Source organism: Miniopterus schreibersii (assembly GCF_964146895.1).
Source record: "Miniopterus schreibersii genome assembly, chromosome: 1".
NCBI lineage: Eukaryota > Metazoa > Chordata > Mammalia > Chiroptera > Miniopteridae > Miniopterus > Miniopterus schreibersii.
In genome coordinates, this window is record NC_138101.1 from 180,690,755 (window position 1) to 180,709,246 (window position 18,492).

Here is an 18,492-nt window from a genome sequence, read left to right on the forward strand (position 1 = left end):
AAATTCTCGGGTCCCACTCCAGACCTACTGAATCCAAAATTCTGGGGTGGGATCTAGCAGTCTATTTTAACAAACCCTCCAAGGGATGTTGATGTGCTCAAGCTTGAGAACCAGGGCTCCAATGCAACATGTGAGACATACACATTGCATCACATGCATTTTCTGTTCATGCTATGCTTTATATGAATGAATATTTAATCATCACATAGCCTTTTGAGGCAGATACATTAATGTTCTGTTTTACATAGGTAGTACTTGAGGCACAAGGAAGCTAAATAGTTTGTCTCTGGTCACATGCTAGTAAGTGGCTATCTTGGCTCTGAACACAGTATGGCTCTTAGCTGGCCCACTTGATACTGCCCTACCCTGAGCACACGCAACCACACACCTGAGGGAAGTCAAATCAGAGTGGCTGGCAGGACTTGGAGGCCAGGACTTCTCAAATTTCAGAGATCTCATTAAAATTCAGATCATGATTCAAATGTCTGGGGTAGGGCCCTAGATTCCACATTTTTTACAAGCTCCCCTGCATGGTAGTCAACTGTCTGGATTTGGGTGGCACTGAGGGGTTTCCAGGACACAAGATTTTCAGTCTAAAACTGGGAATGGCCTGGGACAAGGCAGTCACTTAGGTCCCAGATGCTTCTGACCACACTTTAAGAAGCAAAAATGCAGGCCTTCAAGGTGAAGAGCTTGTATTCAAGTGTGATCAAGTATGAGAACAGGGCAGGGCATAATCTATTTTATACTTTAAAAAGACCACTTTGGGGAGGAGAAACAAGATGGCGGCATAGGTAACAGCTATACCAGCCGCCTCCCACAACCACATCAAAATTACAACTAAAATACAGAACCACCATCACTCAGAGCCTCCTGAAATCTGGCTGCACAGAAGCTCCACAACCAGGGAGCTGAAGAAGCACCGACCCAGTAAGAGGGGGGAGACGCAGGCGGATGGGGACTGAATCGTGTGGAGACGTGGCCACGGGCCCACACCCACTGCTGTGGATTAAACCCAGGAGGGACACCTCCCCAGAGGGAGGCTTCCCAGAGGAGTGAGGGGTCCCAGCCCCACATGAGGGCCCCAGCCCAGGGCGCCAGGGCCGGGAAGAGAGGTCCCCACAACTTCCGACTATGAAACGAGTGGGGACTGTCGCTGAGGGTCACGGAGGCTGCGGGAGTCCCAGCAGCTCCTCTTAAAGGGCCCGCACACGGACTCACTCGGACTCACTCCCTCTGAGCGCAGAGCCGGGCAGCAGCCCGAAAGGAACCTGGGACACTTGGCGAAGAACCTGTTTGAAATCCGGGTGAGAGCTGGAGGGGCAGCCTCCTCCCAGGCAGAAGAGCTGGCAGAGGCCACTCCTCCTTAAGGGAGCCCCCCCACACACAGCCGGCAGGCAGGCGCCCTATTTGAATCGGCAGCACCTGACTCACACCTTTGGCCCCACCCCATGATTCCCAGAGGCCCCACCCCTCCCCACCTGCAGCTCATCCGGGCCATTTCCAGGGGCTTTTCTGTGCAAGTGGCCTCTCGAGCCTCGTGCTTAGGACTTTGCTAAAATCTCTCAAACAAGCAGCAGCGTGCCCCAGACGGCTTGATAAGTGGCCCCAGGCCTGGAACTAGTGGCATCCTGCACTGGTTCATAGCTTGGCCTCTCCTGGGCACCTCCAATCCCAGCACAAGTAGCAGCCAACTACAGTTTGCTGTGTAGCTCATGCTGGGTGGCCCAGGGCAAGGCACTGGCACAGGCTGACTTTGCACCTCCTGTGAGACCCCAGAGACAGTGCACCTGGTAGTCAGACTTGACCACACTGGATTACAACCCTACCACATCCATGAGTGACACACTCAAGGGGCGCACTTGGTGAACACCAAAGCTCCACTGAAGTAAATCCTGCTCCATAGGGGTGTCTCCAGCACAGCAGCTCTTGGGCTGTAGTTTCAGCTGATCCTCACAGCCAACTGACCGGGGGGGTCAATTCCTCCCAGGGACACCAGCAGCAACCAAGGCTGAACTACAACAGGACAGTGCACACAGCCCACACAGGGGAGCACCTAGAAGGCCCAGCTCAGGTGACTGGGAGGCTGAGCCACTGGACCCTACAGAATACCTACTACACAAAGCCACTCTACAAATTCCAGGAGACATAGCAGCTCTACCTAATACATAGAAACAAACACCTGGAAGCAGCCAAAATATGGAGGCAAAGAAACATGTCACAAAGGAAAGAACAGAAGAAATCTCTAGAAGAGGAACGAAATGAAATAGATCCAAGCAAGCTAACAGATACAGAGTTCAGAATTTTGTTTATAAGGATGTTTAAGCAGACTATTAGGGAAATAACTGAGAAAATAGATAACATAATAAAGTATCAATTTGAAATGAAGGCTACAGGAACTGAAATGAAGAATAATTTACAGGGAATCAACAGTAGAGTAGAGGATGCTGAGAATGAAATCAGCAATTTGGAACATGAAGAAACAAAAAACACCCAACCAGAAGAGCAAAAAGAAAAAAGAATACAGAAATATGAAGATAGAAAAAAGAATACAGAAATATGAAGGAGCCTCTGGGACAACTTCAAGAGCCCCAACATTTGTATTATTGGGGTGCCAGAAGGGGAAGAAAGACCCCAAGAAATTGAAAACGTATTTGAAAAAATAACGACAGAAAACTTCCCCTACCTGGGGAAAGAAACAGACTTACAAGTCCAGGAAGAACAGAGAGTCGTCATGGGGGGATTTAGTGCCCTCATAAAAAGAGACACCAGAGAGCTTGCTTCTCTCTCTCCACCCACATGTATCCAGGAAAGGCCTTGGAGGACACAAGAAAACAGCCAGCTCCAACCCAAGAGGAGAGTTCTCAACAACCAACCCTGCCAGCACCTTTATCTGGGACTTCCAGTGACCCAAACTGTGAGAAATAAAGTTCTGTTGTTTAAGCCACCCTGTCTATGGTATGTTGTCATGGAAGCTCAAGCTAACTAAGATTGTGACCATTAAAACATTCATTTCTCTTGAAAAGTTACTATGCAATATGAAGCATTTGTCAATTGGCCTATAAGTGAAAATTAAGAGCAATCTGTAGGACCATGACAAAGAACCCAAGCTGAAACTGGGATTCATCATCTGGGGTTCCAGTGTGTTGACATACCTGAATACACACTCATATTTCAGCTTCCCAGCTTGCTAACTGTGTGACTTGAAACAAATTACTCAACCTTTCTGACCCTCAGTTTTCTACTCCATAAAATGAGAGCAATAACATGTGCCTCATGGACTTGTAACATTACATGAGATGATACATGTCAATTGCCTGGTGCCTAGTAGGTGTTCCACCATTTCTTTGCCTCTTTCCTCTCCTAGATGCAAAATAATTTTATCTCTGATAAGGCAGAAAAAGAAGTGACACATGACTAGAGAATTCACATTCATGCACAGGCACATTGTTCAGTCTCTGAGTACCTTGGTGTGTCTTCTAGGGGATACAGCACCTACCTTATTTGTTGTGAGGAACGAATGAGATAAATGTGGCACTCTTAGCTCAGTGTCTGACAAATTCAACGAATATCAGCAAGTACTGTCATCATCGTTTCTCGGGACATGGAACTCTTCAATCCTGAGCATTCTAGGTAATTAGGCCAAAAATGTAAGAGAAATAAGAGGCCCACAGAAAGGCAGGTGGAAGGAGGGTGCCTGATCCTGGGGAAATAGAATGGTAAATACAGGGATGCCACACTTGGCTAGATTCTGCTCCACAGCTTCCCCTCACTAGGTTTCAAGCATCCATCTTATTTCCCAATTAAACCAGAAGTTCTCCTAAGGCTGAGACCACGTTATGCCTTTTTGGAGGCATAATTACACAAAGCCCCACATGGGGGCACATGCACAGTAAGTTCTCAATAAATGCACACGTTTAGCCTGTATAGAAAGGTTGGTGTCCCATATCTAAAATTTAGCAAAGGATGTGCCAGGGCCAGGTCAGGCTCTGATATTTATGCCTGATGCCAATGAGACCCCCATAGGCAGTTAGCATCCCAGTATTGCACAGTTGCAGACAGGCCCTGATTCAGATCAGCCATCTGTGGTCACAGACATGCTCTGTTGGTCCAAATGGCACGGAGATGGGATATCAGCACTCATAAAGTGCAGGCATGGTGCCAAACACCCGCATCAACTCACAGAAGACTCACAGCAACCCCATGAGGTCCAGTTTGGTTATTCTCTCCACTTTATGGATGAGGCAATGAAAAAGCAGAGACGTGTAAGGAACTGACCGAGAGTGGCGGTCACGATACCCACCCTGGTCTGGTCAATTCACTGCCATTGTCTCAGCCTCTAGGTCAGGAGTGTGGATGATCCACAGGACTGGGAAATTAACTCCAAGTCTACTTTCAAGGCCAGAGCAACCCCTCAGGTTCTTCTTTGCTTTGCTATCTGTAAACTACTTAAATAATTATCTAAAGAACACCTGTTGTTAGTTTCCAAACTTGCTCTTCAGGAAGTGAGAAGCAGCTCACTTTTCCATAAGGAGTCCCGCGTCTGAATTTTCCTTCTCTCCCCTGTAACAAAGCCTGAATTTCATGCATGGAAGTTGGGTAAATGGTGGTCTGTGTAAGCTTTATTTATGGCTTTTCAGACACCTTTCATCATGGTCCAAAATTCCTAAGCTTGTGTCAAAGGTAATTTTCACTCTCTCTTCAAGCCGTATGTGTTGTCCTGAGCCATACAGTAGAGGACAGAGAAGCTGGAAGACAACATCTGTGAGATCTTTCCTATGAGTGTGGCAATGACATCATATGCTTCTTTAGGATAATTTGCCCATTATCAGGCTAATTTTCAGATTATCTAATCAGCCGACATTGCCCTTAATCAACCCGCTCTCCTCTTTCAGTTCCACATGCCCTCTAAAGGTGCCTGAGGATGGGGCCTTTGCTTGTCTGACAGACAAAGCCTATGTGCCCAGCACACCCCCATTACATAGAAGACTAAGACCTCCCACGACCTAGGGCAACCCAACTTCCATTCCATGAAGATAGGCTTGAAATAAATTTTATAGACTCATATTTTAAAAAACATTTTCCTGTTAGGAGCTCCAAGTATGCTCTAGAAAGCACTTTATACTTATTTATCCTATGAAATAAGAGAGAGATCACTTAACAATTCTACACCAAAAAGATTTTCTTATAAATCTGTTCTTGTCATCTAGTAATGGCTACTGTGGCTCTTCATTTCCTACAGGATAGCTACTACACACAGAAAGACACTTCCAGCTATGGCCTTGCCTATGTTCCACCATTCTTCCAATGCTCAGACCCAAATGCTACAATTGTCTGATGTGCCAGCTATGTCATACCTCCCTGTCTTTGTATATCCAGTTACCTCCTCTAAGGCAGTGGTTCTCAGGCTCTAGTGGCACCAGAATGTCCTGGAGGTTTTCTTGAAACACAGGTTGCTGGTCCCCACCCTCAGAGTCTGTTTCAGGAGGTCTGCTGGAGCCAAGAATCTGCATTTTCATAAGTTCCCAGGTGATGCTGCTGCTACCCTGAGAGCACAACTGCCCTGTGGAGTAGAAAGTGTACTGTGCCCTAGAGCCTTTGCTCCTCGACCACCTTCCACATACCCTGTGAGCTGCTCAAGGAAAGAAAACAAGGCAGCACTCAGTGCATCGTTACTAAACTGATGGATGGATGAACAGACGGATGGATGGATGGATGGATGAATGGATTAGACTGAATTTATTTATATAGCTTTTCCATCCAGGTTCAGGACCTCATAAATGCCCATTCCCACCCCACCTTCAAAATACCTTAAAAACATCATCTATAACAGATTCCTGCTGTACAGAGAAGGTAAAAAGAAACTCAAGAAGAGTTTTGACCCTGTGAGCCTGTGTCAAAGGAGTTTTGACCTCTAATCTAGCGCTTTCTGCTACCCTGGCCCCACTGGGGCTGCTCACCAAAGTGGCATTTAAAGAGTCACAACAGAATGCTTCTCAGAATCCTAACCTGCCCAAGCACTCCCTCCTTTTACACACACACACACACACACACACACACACACACACACACACACAATGATTTCACTTATAGAAAGTAGATGAAGGTGGTAAAAGAAATGGAGGAAGGAAGAAGAATCCAGAGAGGGAAGGGCAGCAGCTCAGGTAGGGAAGACCCCATTAGAAAAGTACTAGCTCCCAAGGGGGGGTGTCTGAGCTCCAAGCAGCTCTGGGGTGCATGTAGCTGAGACAGAAAGGCAAGGGCACAAAGGAAAGGGGACAAGCCTACAGGAGGATGAGAAGCGTATGCTCAGGAGATAATGAGGGACTAGGACAGGAACAAAGGCCAGAGAACATCAGCTGGCAGGGGGCAGGTGGACGGGAGGAATGGCAGTCAACTGCTGAGCTGGCAGCTCAGGGCTAGGGGAAGGTCAATGCCAGCTCCAGCACTCCACTCTGCCCTTTAAGCAGCAGCAGCACAGGGATGAGCAATGGGCCTCGCTGGAGACACAGTTGGGGGAAATACAGCAGGAGGACCAAAGTCAAAAGGTCTCCTTGCTGCAGGTGGTGCAAACGCAACTGCCCATGGCCCTAAAAACTCCTGAGTCTGTAGGGCTGTTTCTCCAATAGGCCTGTGCTCACCAGCAGCTTGGGTCAGGCTGCAGCTCTGCTAAAGAGGGAAAAGTCAGCATTCCCACCCCACTGGCAACCAGAGAGCAGCCCCCTTCCTGAGGGAACAGCAGATTAGCCTCGAGGATTAAGCTCCCTGCCTCCCTCCCCCACACCACAAGCCCTGCGAAGGGAGGATCACAAAGCTGAGACCTTAGGATGCTGCAGAGCTGTCACATTCGATTCACCACATAGCCCCGGTGGCATTTAGGGGCAGGACGGATGGGAGCCACCCCCACCACAACCAGTGGGAGCAGCTAATGACTGGGTACTAATGATGCTGGCAATTAGTGCTCCCAGGAAAACGGTTGGGGGCTGCTCACCAGGGGAATGAGGGGGGAAACCGAGCACACATTCGGAGCAGCAAGCAGATGGGTGGCCTGTGTAGTGCAGAGAATCTGGGAAAAGCTGCCATCTCTCAGATTCATCCAGAGAAATTGGGGAAGGAGGAAAGGATGGCCCCTATGGGCACTGGAGGCCTCTCTGCTGTGCCCTCCACAGTAGCAAAACTGAGGTTCATCACAAAGGGGGCACTGAGAGGCGATATCATTAAAAAGGTATTTGTCAGGGTTCTGGAACCTTCCTTGTGTGAGGAGGCCCCAGAGGAGTACAGGTAGAGTTATTCATTTCTATGCAGTGTAACACCCTTGGGTAGTCAGGTGATCCTTTTGAAGAACCCACTTTCTCATCAGCAAGGTGAGACGGAGAGGAGGGGTGGAGAGGGGCTGGGGCAAGTGTGCTCACGAACAAACCAGAGAGAGAGGACAAGCATCGGGATGAGATTTATTAGGAAGGTGTCTCCATCAAAGAAGAAAGACAGCTTCCTTGCCAAGCAAAGCCATCTGGCCTCAAGGTGAGGGTATGAGGAGGCAGAAGGCACTGACCCCTGAGAGTGTGTGAGGAAATCCTGGGGGACAGAGAGAACTATGCAAGGGCCCATCTCTGAAGTCACCAGCCTGCCAGAGGGGACAGCAGGAAGAGCTAGCAGAGACGGTGTCGACCCACTCAGGGCTTGCAGGATACCTGAGGGGCCACAAGGAACCTTCCTCTGCTGTTGCCAACACTGGGCACACACAAAAGAGACACAGACAAAAGAGAAGCATTCTCAGCCCTATAGTGTGAGAAGAGCGCCTAGACACAGGAACAAAAGACCTGACATTTGAGAAGAGATGTCAAGGAGCTAAGGCAGCAAGGGAGGAGTGAGAAATAATACCACCCTAATAAATACTTTAGAGAGAGCAGCCATGGCCAATAAATACTTTCCAGACAGCAACCCAAATCAAAGGAGGTCACTCTCAGCCTCCTCCTGATAGAAGACGACAGAGAAATTGGGGAATGGGGAAAGGGTGGCTTCTATGGACACTGGATGCCTCTGCCGCACCCTATACCCTGGCTATACTTCGGCCACTCAGATCAGAGATGGAGCAAGAGGAGAGACAGGGAAATAGAAATATTTTCCTTTCTGAAAGACAAGGGTGGCTGGACCAAGGAAACCCTGCCCCAGAGAGAAGACAGAAACCTCAGAGTTGTAGCTGCTCAGCTGCTGGGAAGGAAAGGTGGGCAGAGCTCTGTCAGACCCTCCTACCCTGCTTTCCAAGTTGTCTCCGTAGGACAACAGTAGGCAAGAAAACAAGGCTCTGTCACACAAAAGGCTTGAACCCTGAAAGTGAGTAAGAATGAAAGAAAGTGTCCCCCACAAATTCACACATTGAAGCCAGTACCTCACAATGTGGTTATAGTAAAGAGGTGATTAAAGCAGAAAGTACAAATGAAGTGTTAGGAGGGCTCTGATCCAACCTGACCGGTGTCTTTATAAGCACAGGAAACTTGGGCACTCAAAGAGACAGCAGGGTGCATGTGCACAGAGGGATGGCCACATGAAGAAGCAACCAGAAGGCAGCCATCCGCAAGCCAAGGAAGGAAGCCCCAGAAAACCCAACCCTGCTGGCACACTGATCTGGGACTTCCAGCCTCCAGGTGCTAAGAAAATAAACCTGTGTCCTTTACACCACCTGCTCTGTTGTATTTTGTTATGGCAGCCTGAGCATACTGATACAGAAGGCAGTGTGACAGGGAAAAGTGGGGTGGGGGTTAGGTGGAAACCACACTAATCCAAAGGAAGGTCATGGCCAAGGTTTGTGTTAATTATTTCAAATATTTGGTGAAGGCAGCCCACCAAAATTAAATGATTGATATGTATGTAGAAGAGTCACCCTCAAATCCAAGAGTCTGAATATTTTTAAAGGTCTGATCCCTTTAATTACACTGAATTATTCACTTTAAGACCACCTATCAGTAAATCTTATGGAAAAAAAAATAGAAAATGAGCATTGACTTATGATCCAGGAAATCATGGTTCAATCCAGGTAAGGGCACATGCCCAGGTTGCAGGCTTGATCCCCAGTAGGGGGCGTGCAGGAGGCAGCCAATCAACGACTCTCTCATCATTGATGTTTCTATCCCTCTCCCTCTCTCTGAAATCAATTAAAAATAAATAAATAAATAAATAATAGAAAACACATGGCATGTCCACAATTATTGTTTACCTAATGATCTTAGAATGCCCACATATTGAAGTAAGTCCTGAAGATTCCATTATCCCATCCTATTTTGAGATTACTATAGCCCCAGAAACCATAAGGAATGTTATAGAGGGAAGTCAAAAGGCAAATGCTAAGCCCTTTTAGACTCTCTAATTCATAACTGAAAGTTGAGGAAAGAAAAAAAGAATAGAAATGAAAAAAACAAATCTTAGGGATCATTTTGGGTTTTTGAGCTCAACATCCCAAATATCAAGTGCACCCAAATCACATTTGCTGGTTGAGAGGTCAGGCAAAGAGCATGGACACTCCAGGGCAGTATTTCTAGGGCAGGATAGTCTTGTACCAAAATTGTAACCCCGATAACAGCCAAGACAATAAATCAAGAATATTCTACATCTCTTGGTGGCTAAGGAGATATCTGGAATATCTGTATGAATTTACACACCCAAGGGATGTGCCCAACTCATGTCAGCAGCTGTGAATGGATAGTCTGGAGCTGAGGAAAAGAGGAGCAGGTCTGGGATTTGACAACAGCCAGGTAAGGATGTTTCCCTTCTGCTTTAACACTCACCTTCCGTCCTCTGAGAGCGGAGCCTGCTGTGCCACCCCTACCCAGCTCACTCTAAACTGGGACTCAGCTGACCCACAGGGGGACCTGAGACTGGGTTTAAAGGGCCAACTCACCACAGGACATTGGGACCAATCAACGGTCACTACCAGAAGATGCCACAGGTGATAGAAGAAATGCTCCACAGCCCTACCCATCCACTTCACAACTGTCCCAACGCAATAACTGGAAACTCACGTCTGTGGTTCTCATTTCTGTGGTTGGGTGGGGACCGGGTCTCCTGGTCTTGGGCTTCGTCTCCCTCCTCACTGGCCAGGTGAGTGTGAGCGTAGTGGTAGCTGAGTCCTGGCCGGTTCTTGTAGCGTTTGCCACAGACTAGAGAGAAAAGAAAGGAAAAACACAAATGTCAGCAACCTGTGGTGTGGCGCCACTGCCATCATTCTCCCAGGTGGTGACTCCCATCCACCCATCCAGAGCTGGGTTTCCTTTAAAGTTTTACCATCCCCAATCCCTTACCTCCTGGACAGAACCACTCTAACAACATAGGCCCATGCAAAGAAAAAACACAGAAGTAGAAGATGGAAGTTGTGTCAGAGCTCCATCATTTCCTAGCTGTAAGACCCTAGACAAGTCACTTGCCCTCTCTGTGCCTCAGTTTTTTCAGAGGAAAAATGGAATAATAGTACTTAGCTCATGGGTTTGTTGGTGATGAGGTAATCTCTATGCAAAGCATTAGAACAGTGCCGGGACATGGTAATGGTGATGATTATTTTAACTTTGAAGTTTGGACTGGGAGTCTATCCAGTCCAACACCCCATGGCACAGATGAGGCAAGTGAGGCCCAGCAAGGCTAAGTGATTTGCCTGGGAACATACAGCTAGTTGTGGCAGAATCACTAGAACCCAAGTCTTCTGGGTTCCCACGCAGTACTTCATCCACCATCCCGTGGCTGACTCTGTATGACATAGAAAAGCTTGATACAGATCATATTTTTGATGTATCACTCAGTGATTTTGCCAGAGAAACATGTTCCACTTCCACCATGGAGACCATGAAGGCAAGGTATCTTTGGTAGATGTGGCAACCAAGAGCTTATGCCCTTGATACCCCAGAAGCCTGATACCCAACATCTCTAAAACGGTGCCCCTGCAAGCACCACCTCTCAAATGGACACTGGGACAAGGGCAATAAGCAACATAAATATGGCCAAGAAGAAAGGGGGCAGTCTATTGTCTAAATGCTCAGTACATGAGAAGTCTGGCTAAATAGCTTAAGGCCAGATTACCACCCCCAACCTCCCCCAACAATATCTCAGCCCCTAGATGGATGACACTGCTGACAGCAGAAGCCTCAAGGGTCTTCTAGTAAAAATCCTATGCCAACCCTTGCATCATGTCCCCACCTTTCCCCAGCAGAGCAACCCCCACCTGATCTACTGGAACATGTGAGATTCCAACCTTTAAGAGACTCTTTTCACATGACTGGGTTATGGCAGTGAGTGTAAATATTTCATAAGGTAAAAAGAGTACAGACATCATCATCAGACCTGGGTTCAGTCCTAGTTCCAGGTGCCCAAGTTGACCGGCTATGTGACTTCCATAGTATAGAGAAGAGCTGTTTCCAGCCACCTTATCCAATTCCTTTTTATTTCTGGTAGGGTTTCTTTTCTTACTAGTTTCTCTTAGGTTTTTTAGGTATTACAACCACTGGCAAAAAAACAGATGTTATCTCTTCTTTCTTGTATTTATATAAACTATTTTATCTTCTTAGCTTAGTTTGTAAGAATCACCAACACGATACTTAAAAAGAGCAAAAGCAAGATTTTCCTATTTTAATGATGTTGAATTTAGTGTTTCATTTATTAGAATAAAATATGTGGCTAATCTTTAGTCTTTATCAAATTTAAGTAGTTCCTCTTATTCCTGTTTTAGAGTTTTATTATAGAATTATATTGGCTGCCCTTTCAACATCTACTAATATATGACTCTTTAGTTTGTTGATAGTGAATTATGTTGATTTCCTAATGTTTCCTATTACTGAAGCATTCTTGATTCCAAGAATGCACTCCATTTGGTCAGAGTGCATTCTATTAGCTAATACTGCCTTTTGCATCTATGGTTATGTTGACTTCCTAAAATGAATTGGGGAGTTTTGCTCTGTGAAATTAGACAAGACAGATAATCTCTCTGTGCCTTCTTTCTGATCTGAAAATGATGACAGTACTATTTACCTTGAAGGATGGTTAAAGGGATTAGAAATAATATTTATAAGCTATCTCACTTAGCACCCACCACATAAAAGATGCTCGATAAATGATAGTGAGGGGTGAGAGGCTTCAGCTTGGTCTGCCATTAGTGCCGAACCCTCTTAAGGGACTTTGACCCTTGACTCATGCTACAGAACCTGGCAATTGGTTTGGCTTTCTTAATAAGGTGAGAGTCTGAGATTCAAGCTGGTGACCTAGTGACTATAAATTCAAGTCCTACAATTGGCTACTTACATTATCTCCCTCTCACTCTCCCTGCTGTAAATATTGCAAAAAAAAAATTAAATGGTCCCACACATCTCAATTCCATTTGGCTCAGGAAGTGGAACCTAAAGAGGCCCCAGAGGCACACTCTGGGCCTGCTTGTGGCTTTTTCTATTTAACCTTTTAAATTATATGAGGTCAATGAACATCAAATTAAGGGGTCATTAGACATAAATCCATTTCATCACCAAGTATACTATTGGTAAGGGATAAATGTTTATTAAAAATAAGAATGATAATATCAATATTTACATGAGGCCTCAGCTGCCTCTACAGATCGCCCCACTATAAACTCCACAGCATTTAATTTGTGCCATTTTGTTATGTCAATTACCATTGTCTTCCTTAACCACAGAATTTCAGGATCTCAATCGTCATTTGGCCTAGTTATCTATCAGATTGTTTTATTCCTACAAATACTCTAGGATGAAGGAAGAGCATGAGTTTAGACTGGGGCTGGCTTGCATACCTGGAGCTTGGGAAAGACTTTTGGATTTTGGAGTTGGCGAGGTGGTGATACAAGTTATGGATTTGGAGAGATTATGGAGAAAGAGATGAAAGGTGTGAACACAGGATAGATTTCAGAAAACATTGGTATCTTAAGAGTTGGGTGGAAAAGGAAAAACCTATTTTTTAAAAGTTAGTTAAGAGAGACTCGTACAGCAGTCAGCAACATAAAGGAGTCGGGTTCCCAGATGACAGTAACTATACCACCAGCCCTGGCCACTGCTAACTATTGAGTGAGTACCATGTGCCAGGCCTGTTCTAGGGCTTCAACTACATTTACTCACACAGCAACCCTCACCCCATCCACAGATGAGCAGACTCAGGCACACAGGCAGAGCCAGAACAATACCAGATGCCTAAAGGTCAAGAAAAATGGGATTTGAGAAGAGACCACTGGATTTAGCAATTTGGTCACCTTAGTGAGAAGGGAATCTGCAACCTCGCAGAAGACAGTGAGACTAGGGTGCTCCTGGAAATAAGGAAGTAGTGACAGGCCCAACAGATTGTTCCTTCCAGCATGGCTGTGGACGGGGGAAAGAATGAGATTGGTAGGTGGATCAGGGAGGCTGAGGGAGGACTGTCCTTTAACAGAGTAGTTTCCTGAGCAGACTCATGGGTTAAAGGGAAAAGGGGGGAGTGGGGGGGGGGTGAAAGGCAGGGTTAGGAGGAATTAGAGATAATAAGCAAGATGCCTGACCCCAAAAGGAAGCTGCTGACCCAAGTCCCAGTCCTTCAAATGACTTCATCCTAGGGACGAGATTTCTAAGATTTATTATGGTTGAACTGTATCCAGATCAGACTGCTCCATTTAGATGAGAAGAAATTCCTTGGAAATCCTGATTGGACTAGCTTGGAAGAGAAGGAAAATCAGCAGTTTCACCTTCTGTATTTCATCCTATCTACCTACCACTCTCAACACTTATGGACCAGCTTCATGGACATGTGACCTGTGCATTCAGACAGGGTCCTGGAGTCAGAAGGGCCCCACATTTGGTTTAATGCTTTGCTGTTACTATCTTGAGATTCTTAATACTTACTGAACAAAGGGCCTCCCTCTCGTTTTCACTTTGCACTAGGCCCCGCAAATTAGGTAGCTGGTCCCAGGAACCTGCTGGGGCTAGGGGTGGAGATATGGGACTAAGTTATTCCAAACAGCCAGCTTGATAGCATAATTGCTGCCACAGTGAACGCAGGACCCAATCAGTTCCTGAGTCATGAGTACAATTCCCCTCAGAGGTAACCTTGGAAATCTGGCCAGAGTGGTTAGCCGCACAGCAGCGGTCATTTCAGTGCCATCAGCTGTTCTTGCCCTACTCTGGGGTCGGCCCAGCCTTCAGAGAGATAGGATCTATAGTGGGTAAGTAGGCAGGCTAGATCTGGACTGCCTGGATTCCAACCCCGGCTCTGCTGCTAACTGCGTGATCTCAGGCGAGTTGTTAAACCTCTCTGTGCTTCAGCATCCTCTCTGGAAAACAGGGATGATGATGACAACACACCTACCTCACCAATGGGAGGGTTATGTGAGAACACATTTAAACAGTGCCTGGCCCACAGGAAGTCTCAGCCATTGTCAGCTGTTATCAGCACTGCCATCAAAGTAGATCAGCAAAGGAAATAAACCCAACAGGGGAGGGGGGAACCTAGTACTTTCTCCTCTGAAGTCTGGGGTGATGTAGTTGCAAGAAAAAAAGAATAGGGAAAGATACATTCTGAAAATAAAGTATTAGAACCATCTGCTCTCCTTTTATCATGTCAGCAATCTCACTCTGGAATTATCTGTCATGCAGAATCAGACCGAGCCCCAAGACTGCTGAAACATTCAGACAGGACTGCACCCCCATCCTTCCACCCCAGTCTCCTTCCCCAGGGCAAGCTCCTTTGCGTCATGCACCTCTGAAGCCATCACCCTGGGGACCAGTCAACCCTGCCTGTGCACAATCTAAGGCCCTTCTTTTCACCTTGGCAAGCATGCCCCTGGATTTTGTGTTCCTGGCACGAAGCACATGGAGAGGACCGGCTGTGACAGTAAGGAAGGTCCAGCTTGCCTTCCTCTCTCTCCTTCCCCTCGAGCGGATCCATCTGTCAGGCTGCAGAAATAGTGCATGCCCACCTCCCAATCCAGAGCTGGATTCTCCAGGCAGGACTTCCCGTCTGGAGTTATGAATACCTTCAGCGTTCCCCAGAATATTTACAGCACACCCCCCACTCCAACACAACCCCACTCACTCCTTGTCTGGGAGAAGGGGGGGAGAGGGAGGGGGAAGGAGGAGGGAGGAAGGAGGAGGGAGAATCAGGGGCAGTTTGTGTGAACAAAGCCGGCTGCAGCAGACAGCAGAATCCTTCCTGCCGGGGGAAGCGGCCGCCTTCCCCACTGATAACTTAATGACTCTGGCACATTTTCATCAGCCCAACTTGGAGCACGCAGTGGGTATCCGAGCCAGTGGTTTCCGAGAGACTGAAAGCAGCGACTGAAAGCAATTACGGGATGAGCGTCCGAGAGACAAAGCCTGGGCCTTGGGAGTCACAGGGCCGCATCTCATTTCCAGCTCTACCCTGTGACACTTACATACAACCCCAAGGAGGTCACTTCCCTCTCTCTGCAGCCCAACTTCATCAGTAAAACAGCCAGCAATGCCCGCTACCTGCCCGAGCCTCCAAAGCACCATGTTTACAGACCATCAGGCAGGCAACACATTCTTACACTGAATCTCACAACAGGTTCCAAGGTAAGGATTACCATCCCCTTTTACAGACAAGGACACTGAGAATGAGGGAGCTGAAGCAACTCGCTAAATGGCAGAGCCAGAATTTGAACTCAGATCGGTGTGACTTTGAAGCATGTGACTGAAAGATGCGGCGCTAGTCATTCTCTATTTGCCACCCCCACCCCCACCCCATGCCTGCAGTTGGTCTCTACAAACAGCCTCTTGCCCTCAGCTTCTGATGGAGTTTGGCCAGCAGGAGGCACCAGCAGGGGAACGGAGGGCGAAGAGAAGTTAGTTGAGGACTTGTGTCCTGCCCATCCCTGCTTGGGCAGCATGCTGGTGCAAGGGCTATGGCCCCCTCCATAGCTCTAGCTCTCCCTGGGAGCCACATGTCCTTCCTGCTCCTTGGGACTCAGGATGGGGAAGGCACACTCCCTCCCTTGTCAGTACCTTTATCTTGCCCACACCTCCACAATCATTCCGTCATCAAATTATCTTCCTTTCAGCCTTTCCCAGTGGAACCCTTTGTCCTTCTGGGGCTGACACAGATATGAAGGGCCATTTTGACAGGAGAATCATACCCTACCAGACTGGTTCATAGACATCTGGGGCTCCCCAAACCTGCCAGACGGCCCTCTGTCTTCCCTCTGCAGAACCATTTAGGGGATGGAGGATTGCCTACCACCAATCACCCAAGTAGGGGGGGAGCCCCAAGTGAGAAAAGCCCTGCCATGACTCAGCTTGAGACAAAACCCAGGGGATACTACAAAAAGCCACCAGCTCAGACATGAGCTCAGGGTGGTGTTAATCCCTATGACTTTTAAATGCCTCGGCTTTTCTCAAGAGTAAATGATGGCTCTACCAAGTTTGAGATTTAAAAGTGGTGGCATCAAGATTGGTCCAGTTCCTACAGCGTTTAGGCACCAAGAAATTCCTCATGGGCAAGTCCAGGTGGGCTTCCCATCCCCCACCCTCTCAAGCCCAGAGGCCAGCAGCATGGGCAGCCCTCAGCAGACCTGGGGTCTGGCCCTGGCTCTAACACCCTTGAAAAAATCCTACACTTTCTTGGCCTTGGTTTCCATATCTGTAAAACATGGCAATTGGATCAGATGATCTCTAAGTCTTCCATTCTAGCATTTCACAACTCTGTTTCTCTGGGTCCTCTGAGGCCTTTGTGCCTCCTACAGCAATTATTCCCTCAATTGTGACAGAAAAACAGTGTGGGCTCCCATCCATAGGATCCACTCAGGTGCTGCCTACACTCTTCCCCCACCCACCAAGCCAGGTCCACAGCTGCCTTCCCATGGCTTCGTTTCTTCTTCCAAGACACCTGATGCTTATTTTACACTGAATTCTTCTAGACAGAAACACAGGGGGTTAGAGTAAGGGTGGGGTGTAACATCTTATTTTTCAAAGCCACATTCCTCTGACGCTGGCTTTGCAGAGCCAGGACATATGAAATGCCAGGGATCCAGAAGCCCTGTGACTCCATCAAGGGAAAGCATTCTGCTTATTTTAGGAATTTACTGTATGTGAATGTGACTCCGGTTTAAAAAAACAAAACAAATCAAAAACTGCAAGAACAGAGATAAGCAACAAGCCTTTCATTTCAAAATACTATATAACCTGCCCTGGCCAGTTTGGCTCAGTGGTGAGGGTGTTGGCCTGAGGACTGAAGGGTCCCAGGTTCGATTCCAGCCGAGGACATGGACCTTGGTTATGTGTGTGGGAGGCAACCAATCAATGTGTCTCTCTCACGTGGATTTTTTTTTTTCTTCCCTCTCTCTCTCTGTCCCTTCTACTCTCTCTGAAAAGCAACGGAAAAAATATCCTCAGGTGAGGATTAAATAACAAAAAAAATTTTTTTAATGGAGAACCCCAGTACTAATTTTGTCACACTGCAAGAACAAGCTTATCGACACTGGCTTCTAAACAAGCCCTTTGATAAACTTGATTTAAAAAAAAAAAAAAAAAATGCTATATAACCTGATTCTGAATCCCAGGCAGAGAAATGCAGAAACTCCCAAAACCATAGCATTAAATGTGTTAGTGGGACTATTTCCTGCCCTGCTGGGAAGCAGTAAGAGACTCTGGGGTCAGCCTTCCTGGGTCAGGTAATAGGCTGTATGACTTAACTTCTTCAACCTCAGTTTTCTTGTCTGTAAATTGGGGATAATAATAGTTCGTACCTCATCTGAATGTTGTGCGAATTAAATTAATCTACTCTTGTAAAGTGCTTACCAGAGTGCCTAATTATTGATCATTCATTTAAGTTTATCAGATTGCTTCCCTGGTCCCTGACAATTCCAACAGCCAGTACACAGAACAGAACCGGGGCCCAACTTAAGTAGAAAATAAGTACCCTTTCTTAACTTAGTACAAAGAAAATAAATTCTTACTCATTGTGTCTATGAACAAGCCAGTGAGCTGCTTTTACATGCAGTCTCATTTAGCCCTCTTGAAAACCCTCTATGGCTAATCTTATTGTCCACACTTGACAGAAAAAGAAACCAAGGCTCAGAGAGATTTTGTGATTTGCCCAAGGTCATGGCCAGGAACTGACAGAGCAAAGATTCAAATCCAGGCTTTTGACTCAAGAACCATCTTCTGACCATCATCGCTTGCAGGGACAGTGTCTCTGATTCCTTATTCTAGTGAGTTCTACGTTAGCATGTCTTTAGTTAGCTCAAAAGGTAAAATATAATTCTGTTTTAATCCTACAATAAAAACAATTTAAATAATAAATATAACTGTCAACATTTGGGGGGAAGGTAAACAGAGAAAGGTAAAAAAATCAAGCCAGTTGCCATAAGGTGTGGCAGCCCCCAAACACTTGGGACTCTGGCCAGCATGCTCTCCCTCAGGATCTCTGTGTGAGCATCTGACATATATATGCTGCCTCAGGTACAGAAGTGGCTTTATTTGTGGGTCCCAAGCTCTCTAGTGTGTCTCAATGACCCTTCCTCCCTCA

General features: G+C 46.7%; 1 protein-coding gene across 3 annotated transcripts in view; it reads right to left on the reverse strand.

Moving 5' to 3' along the window:
* The window catches only part of DPF3 (double PHD fingers 3), a 245,479-nt gene that overhangs the window by 61,581 nt on the left and 165,406 nt on the right, over positions 1-18,492 (reverse strand). For all 3 annotated transcript variants that reach the window (XR_013999029.1, XR_013999030.1, XM_081140395.1), the window contains exon 7: positions 10,017-10,154. Coding sequence is in view for 1 of the 3 variants with exons in the window: in XM_081140395.1 (XP_080996521.1) it covers positions 10,017-10,154 (138 nt within the window). In the remaining 2 variants the exon portion in view is untranslated. The remainder of the gene's footprint in view (positions 1-10,016; positions 10,155-18,492) is intronic.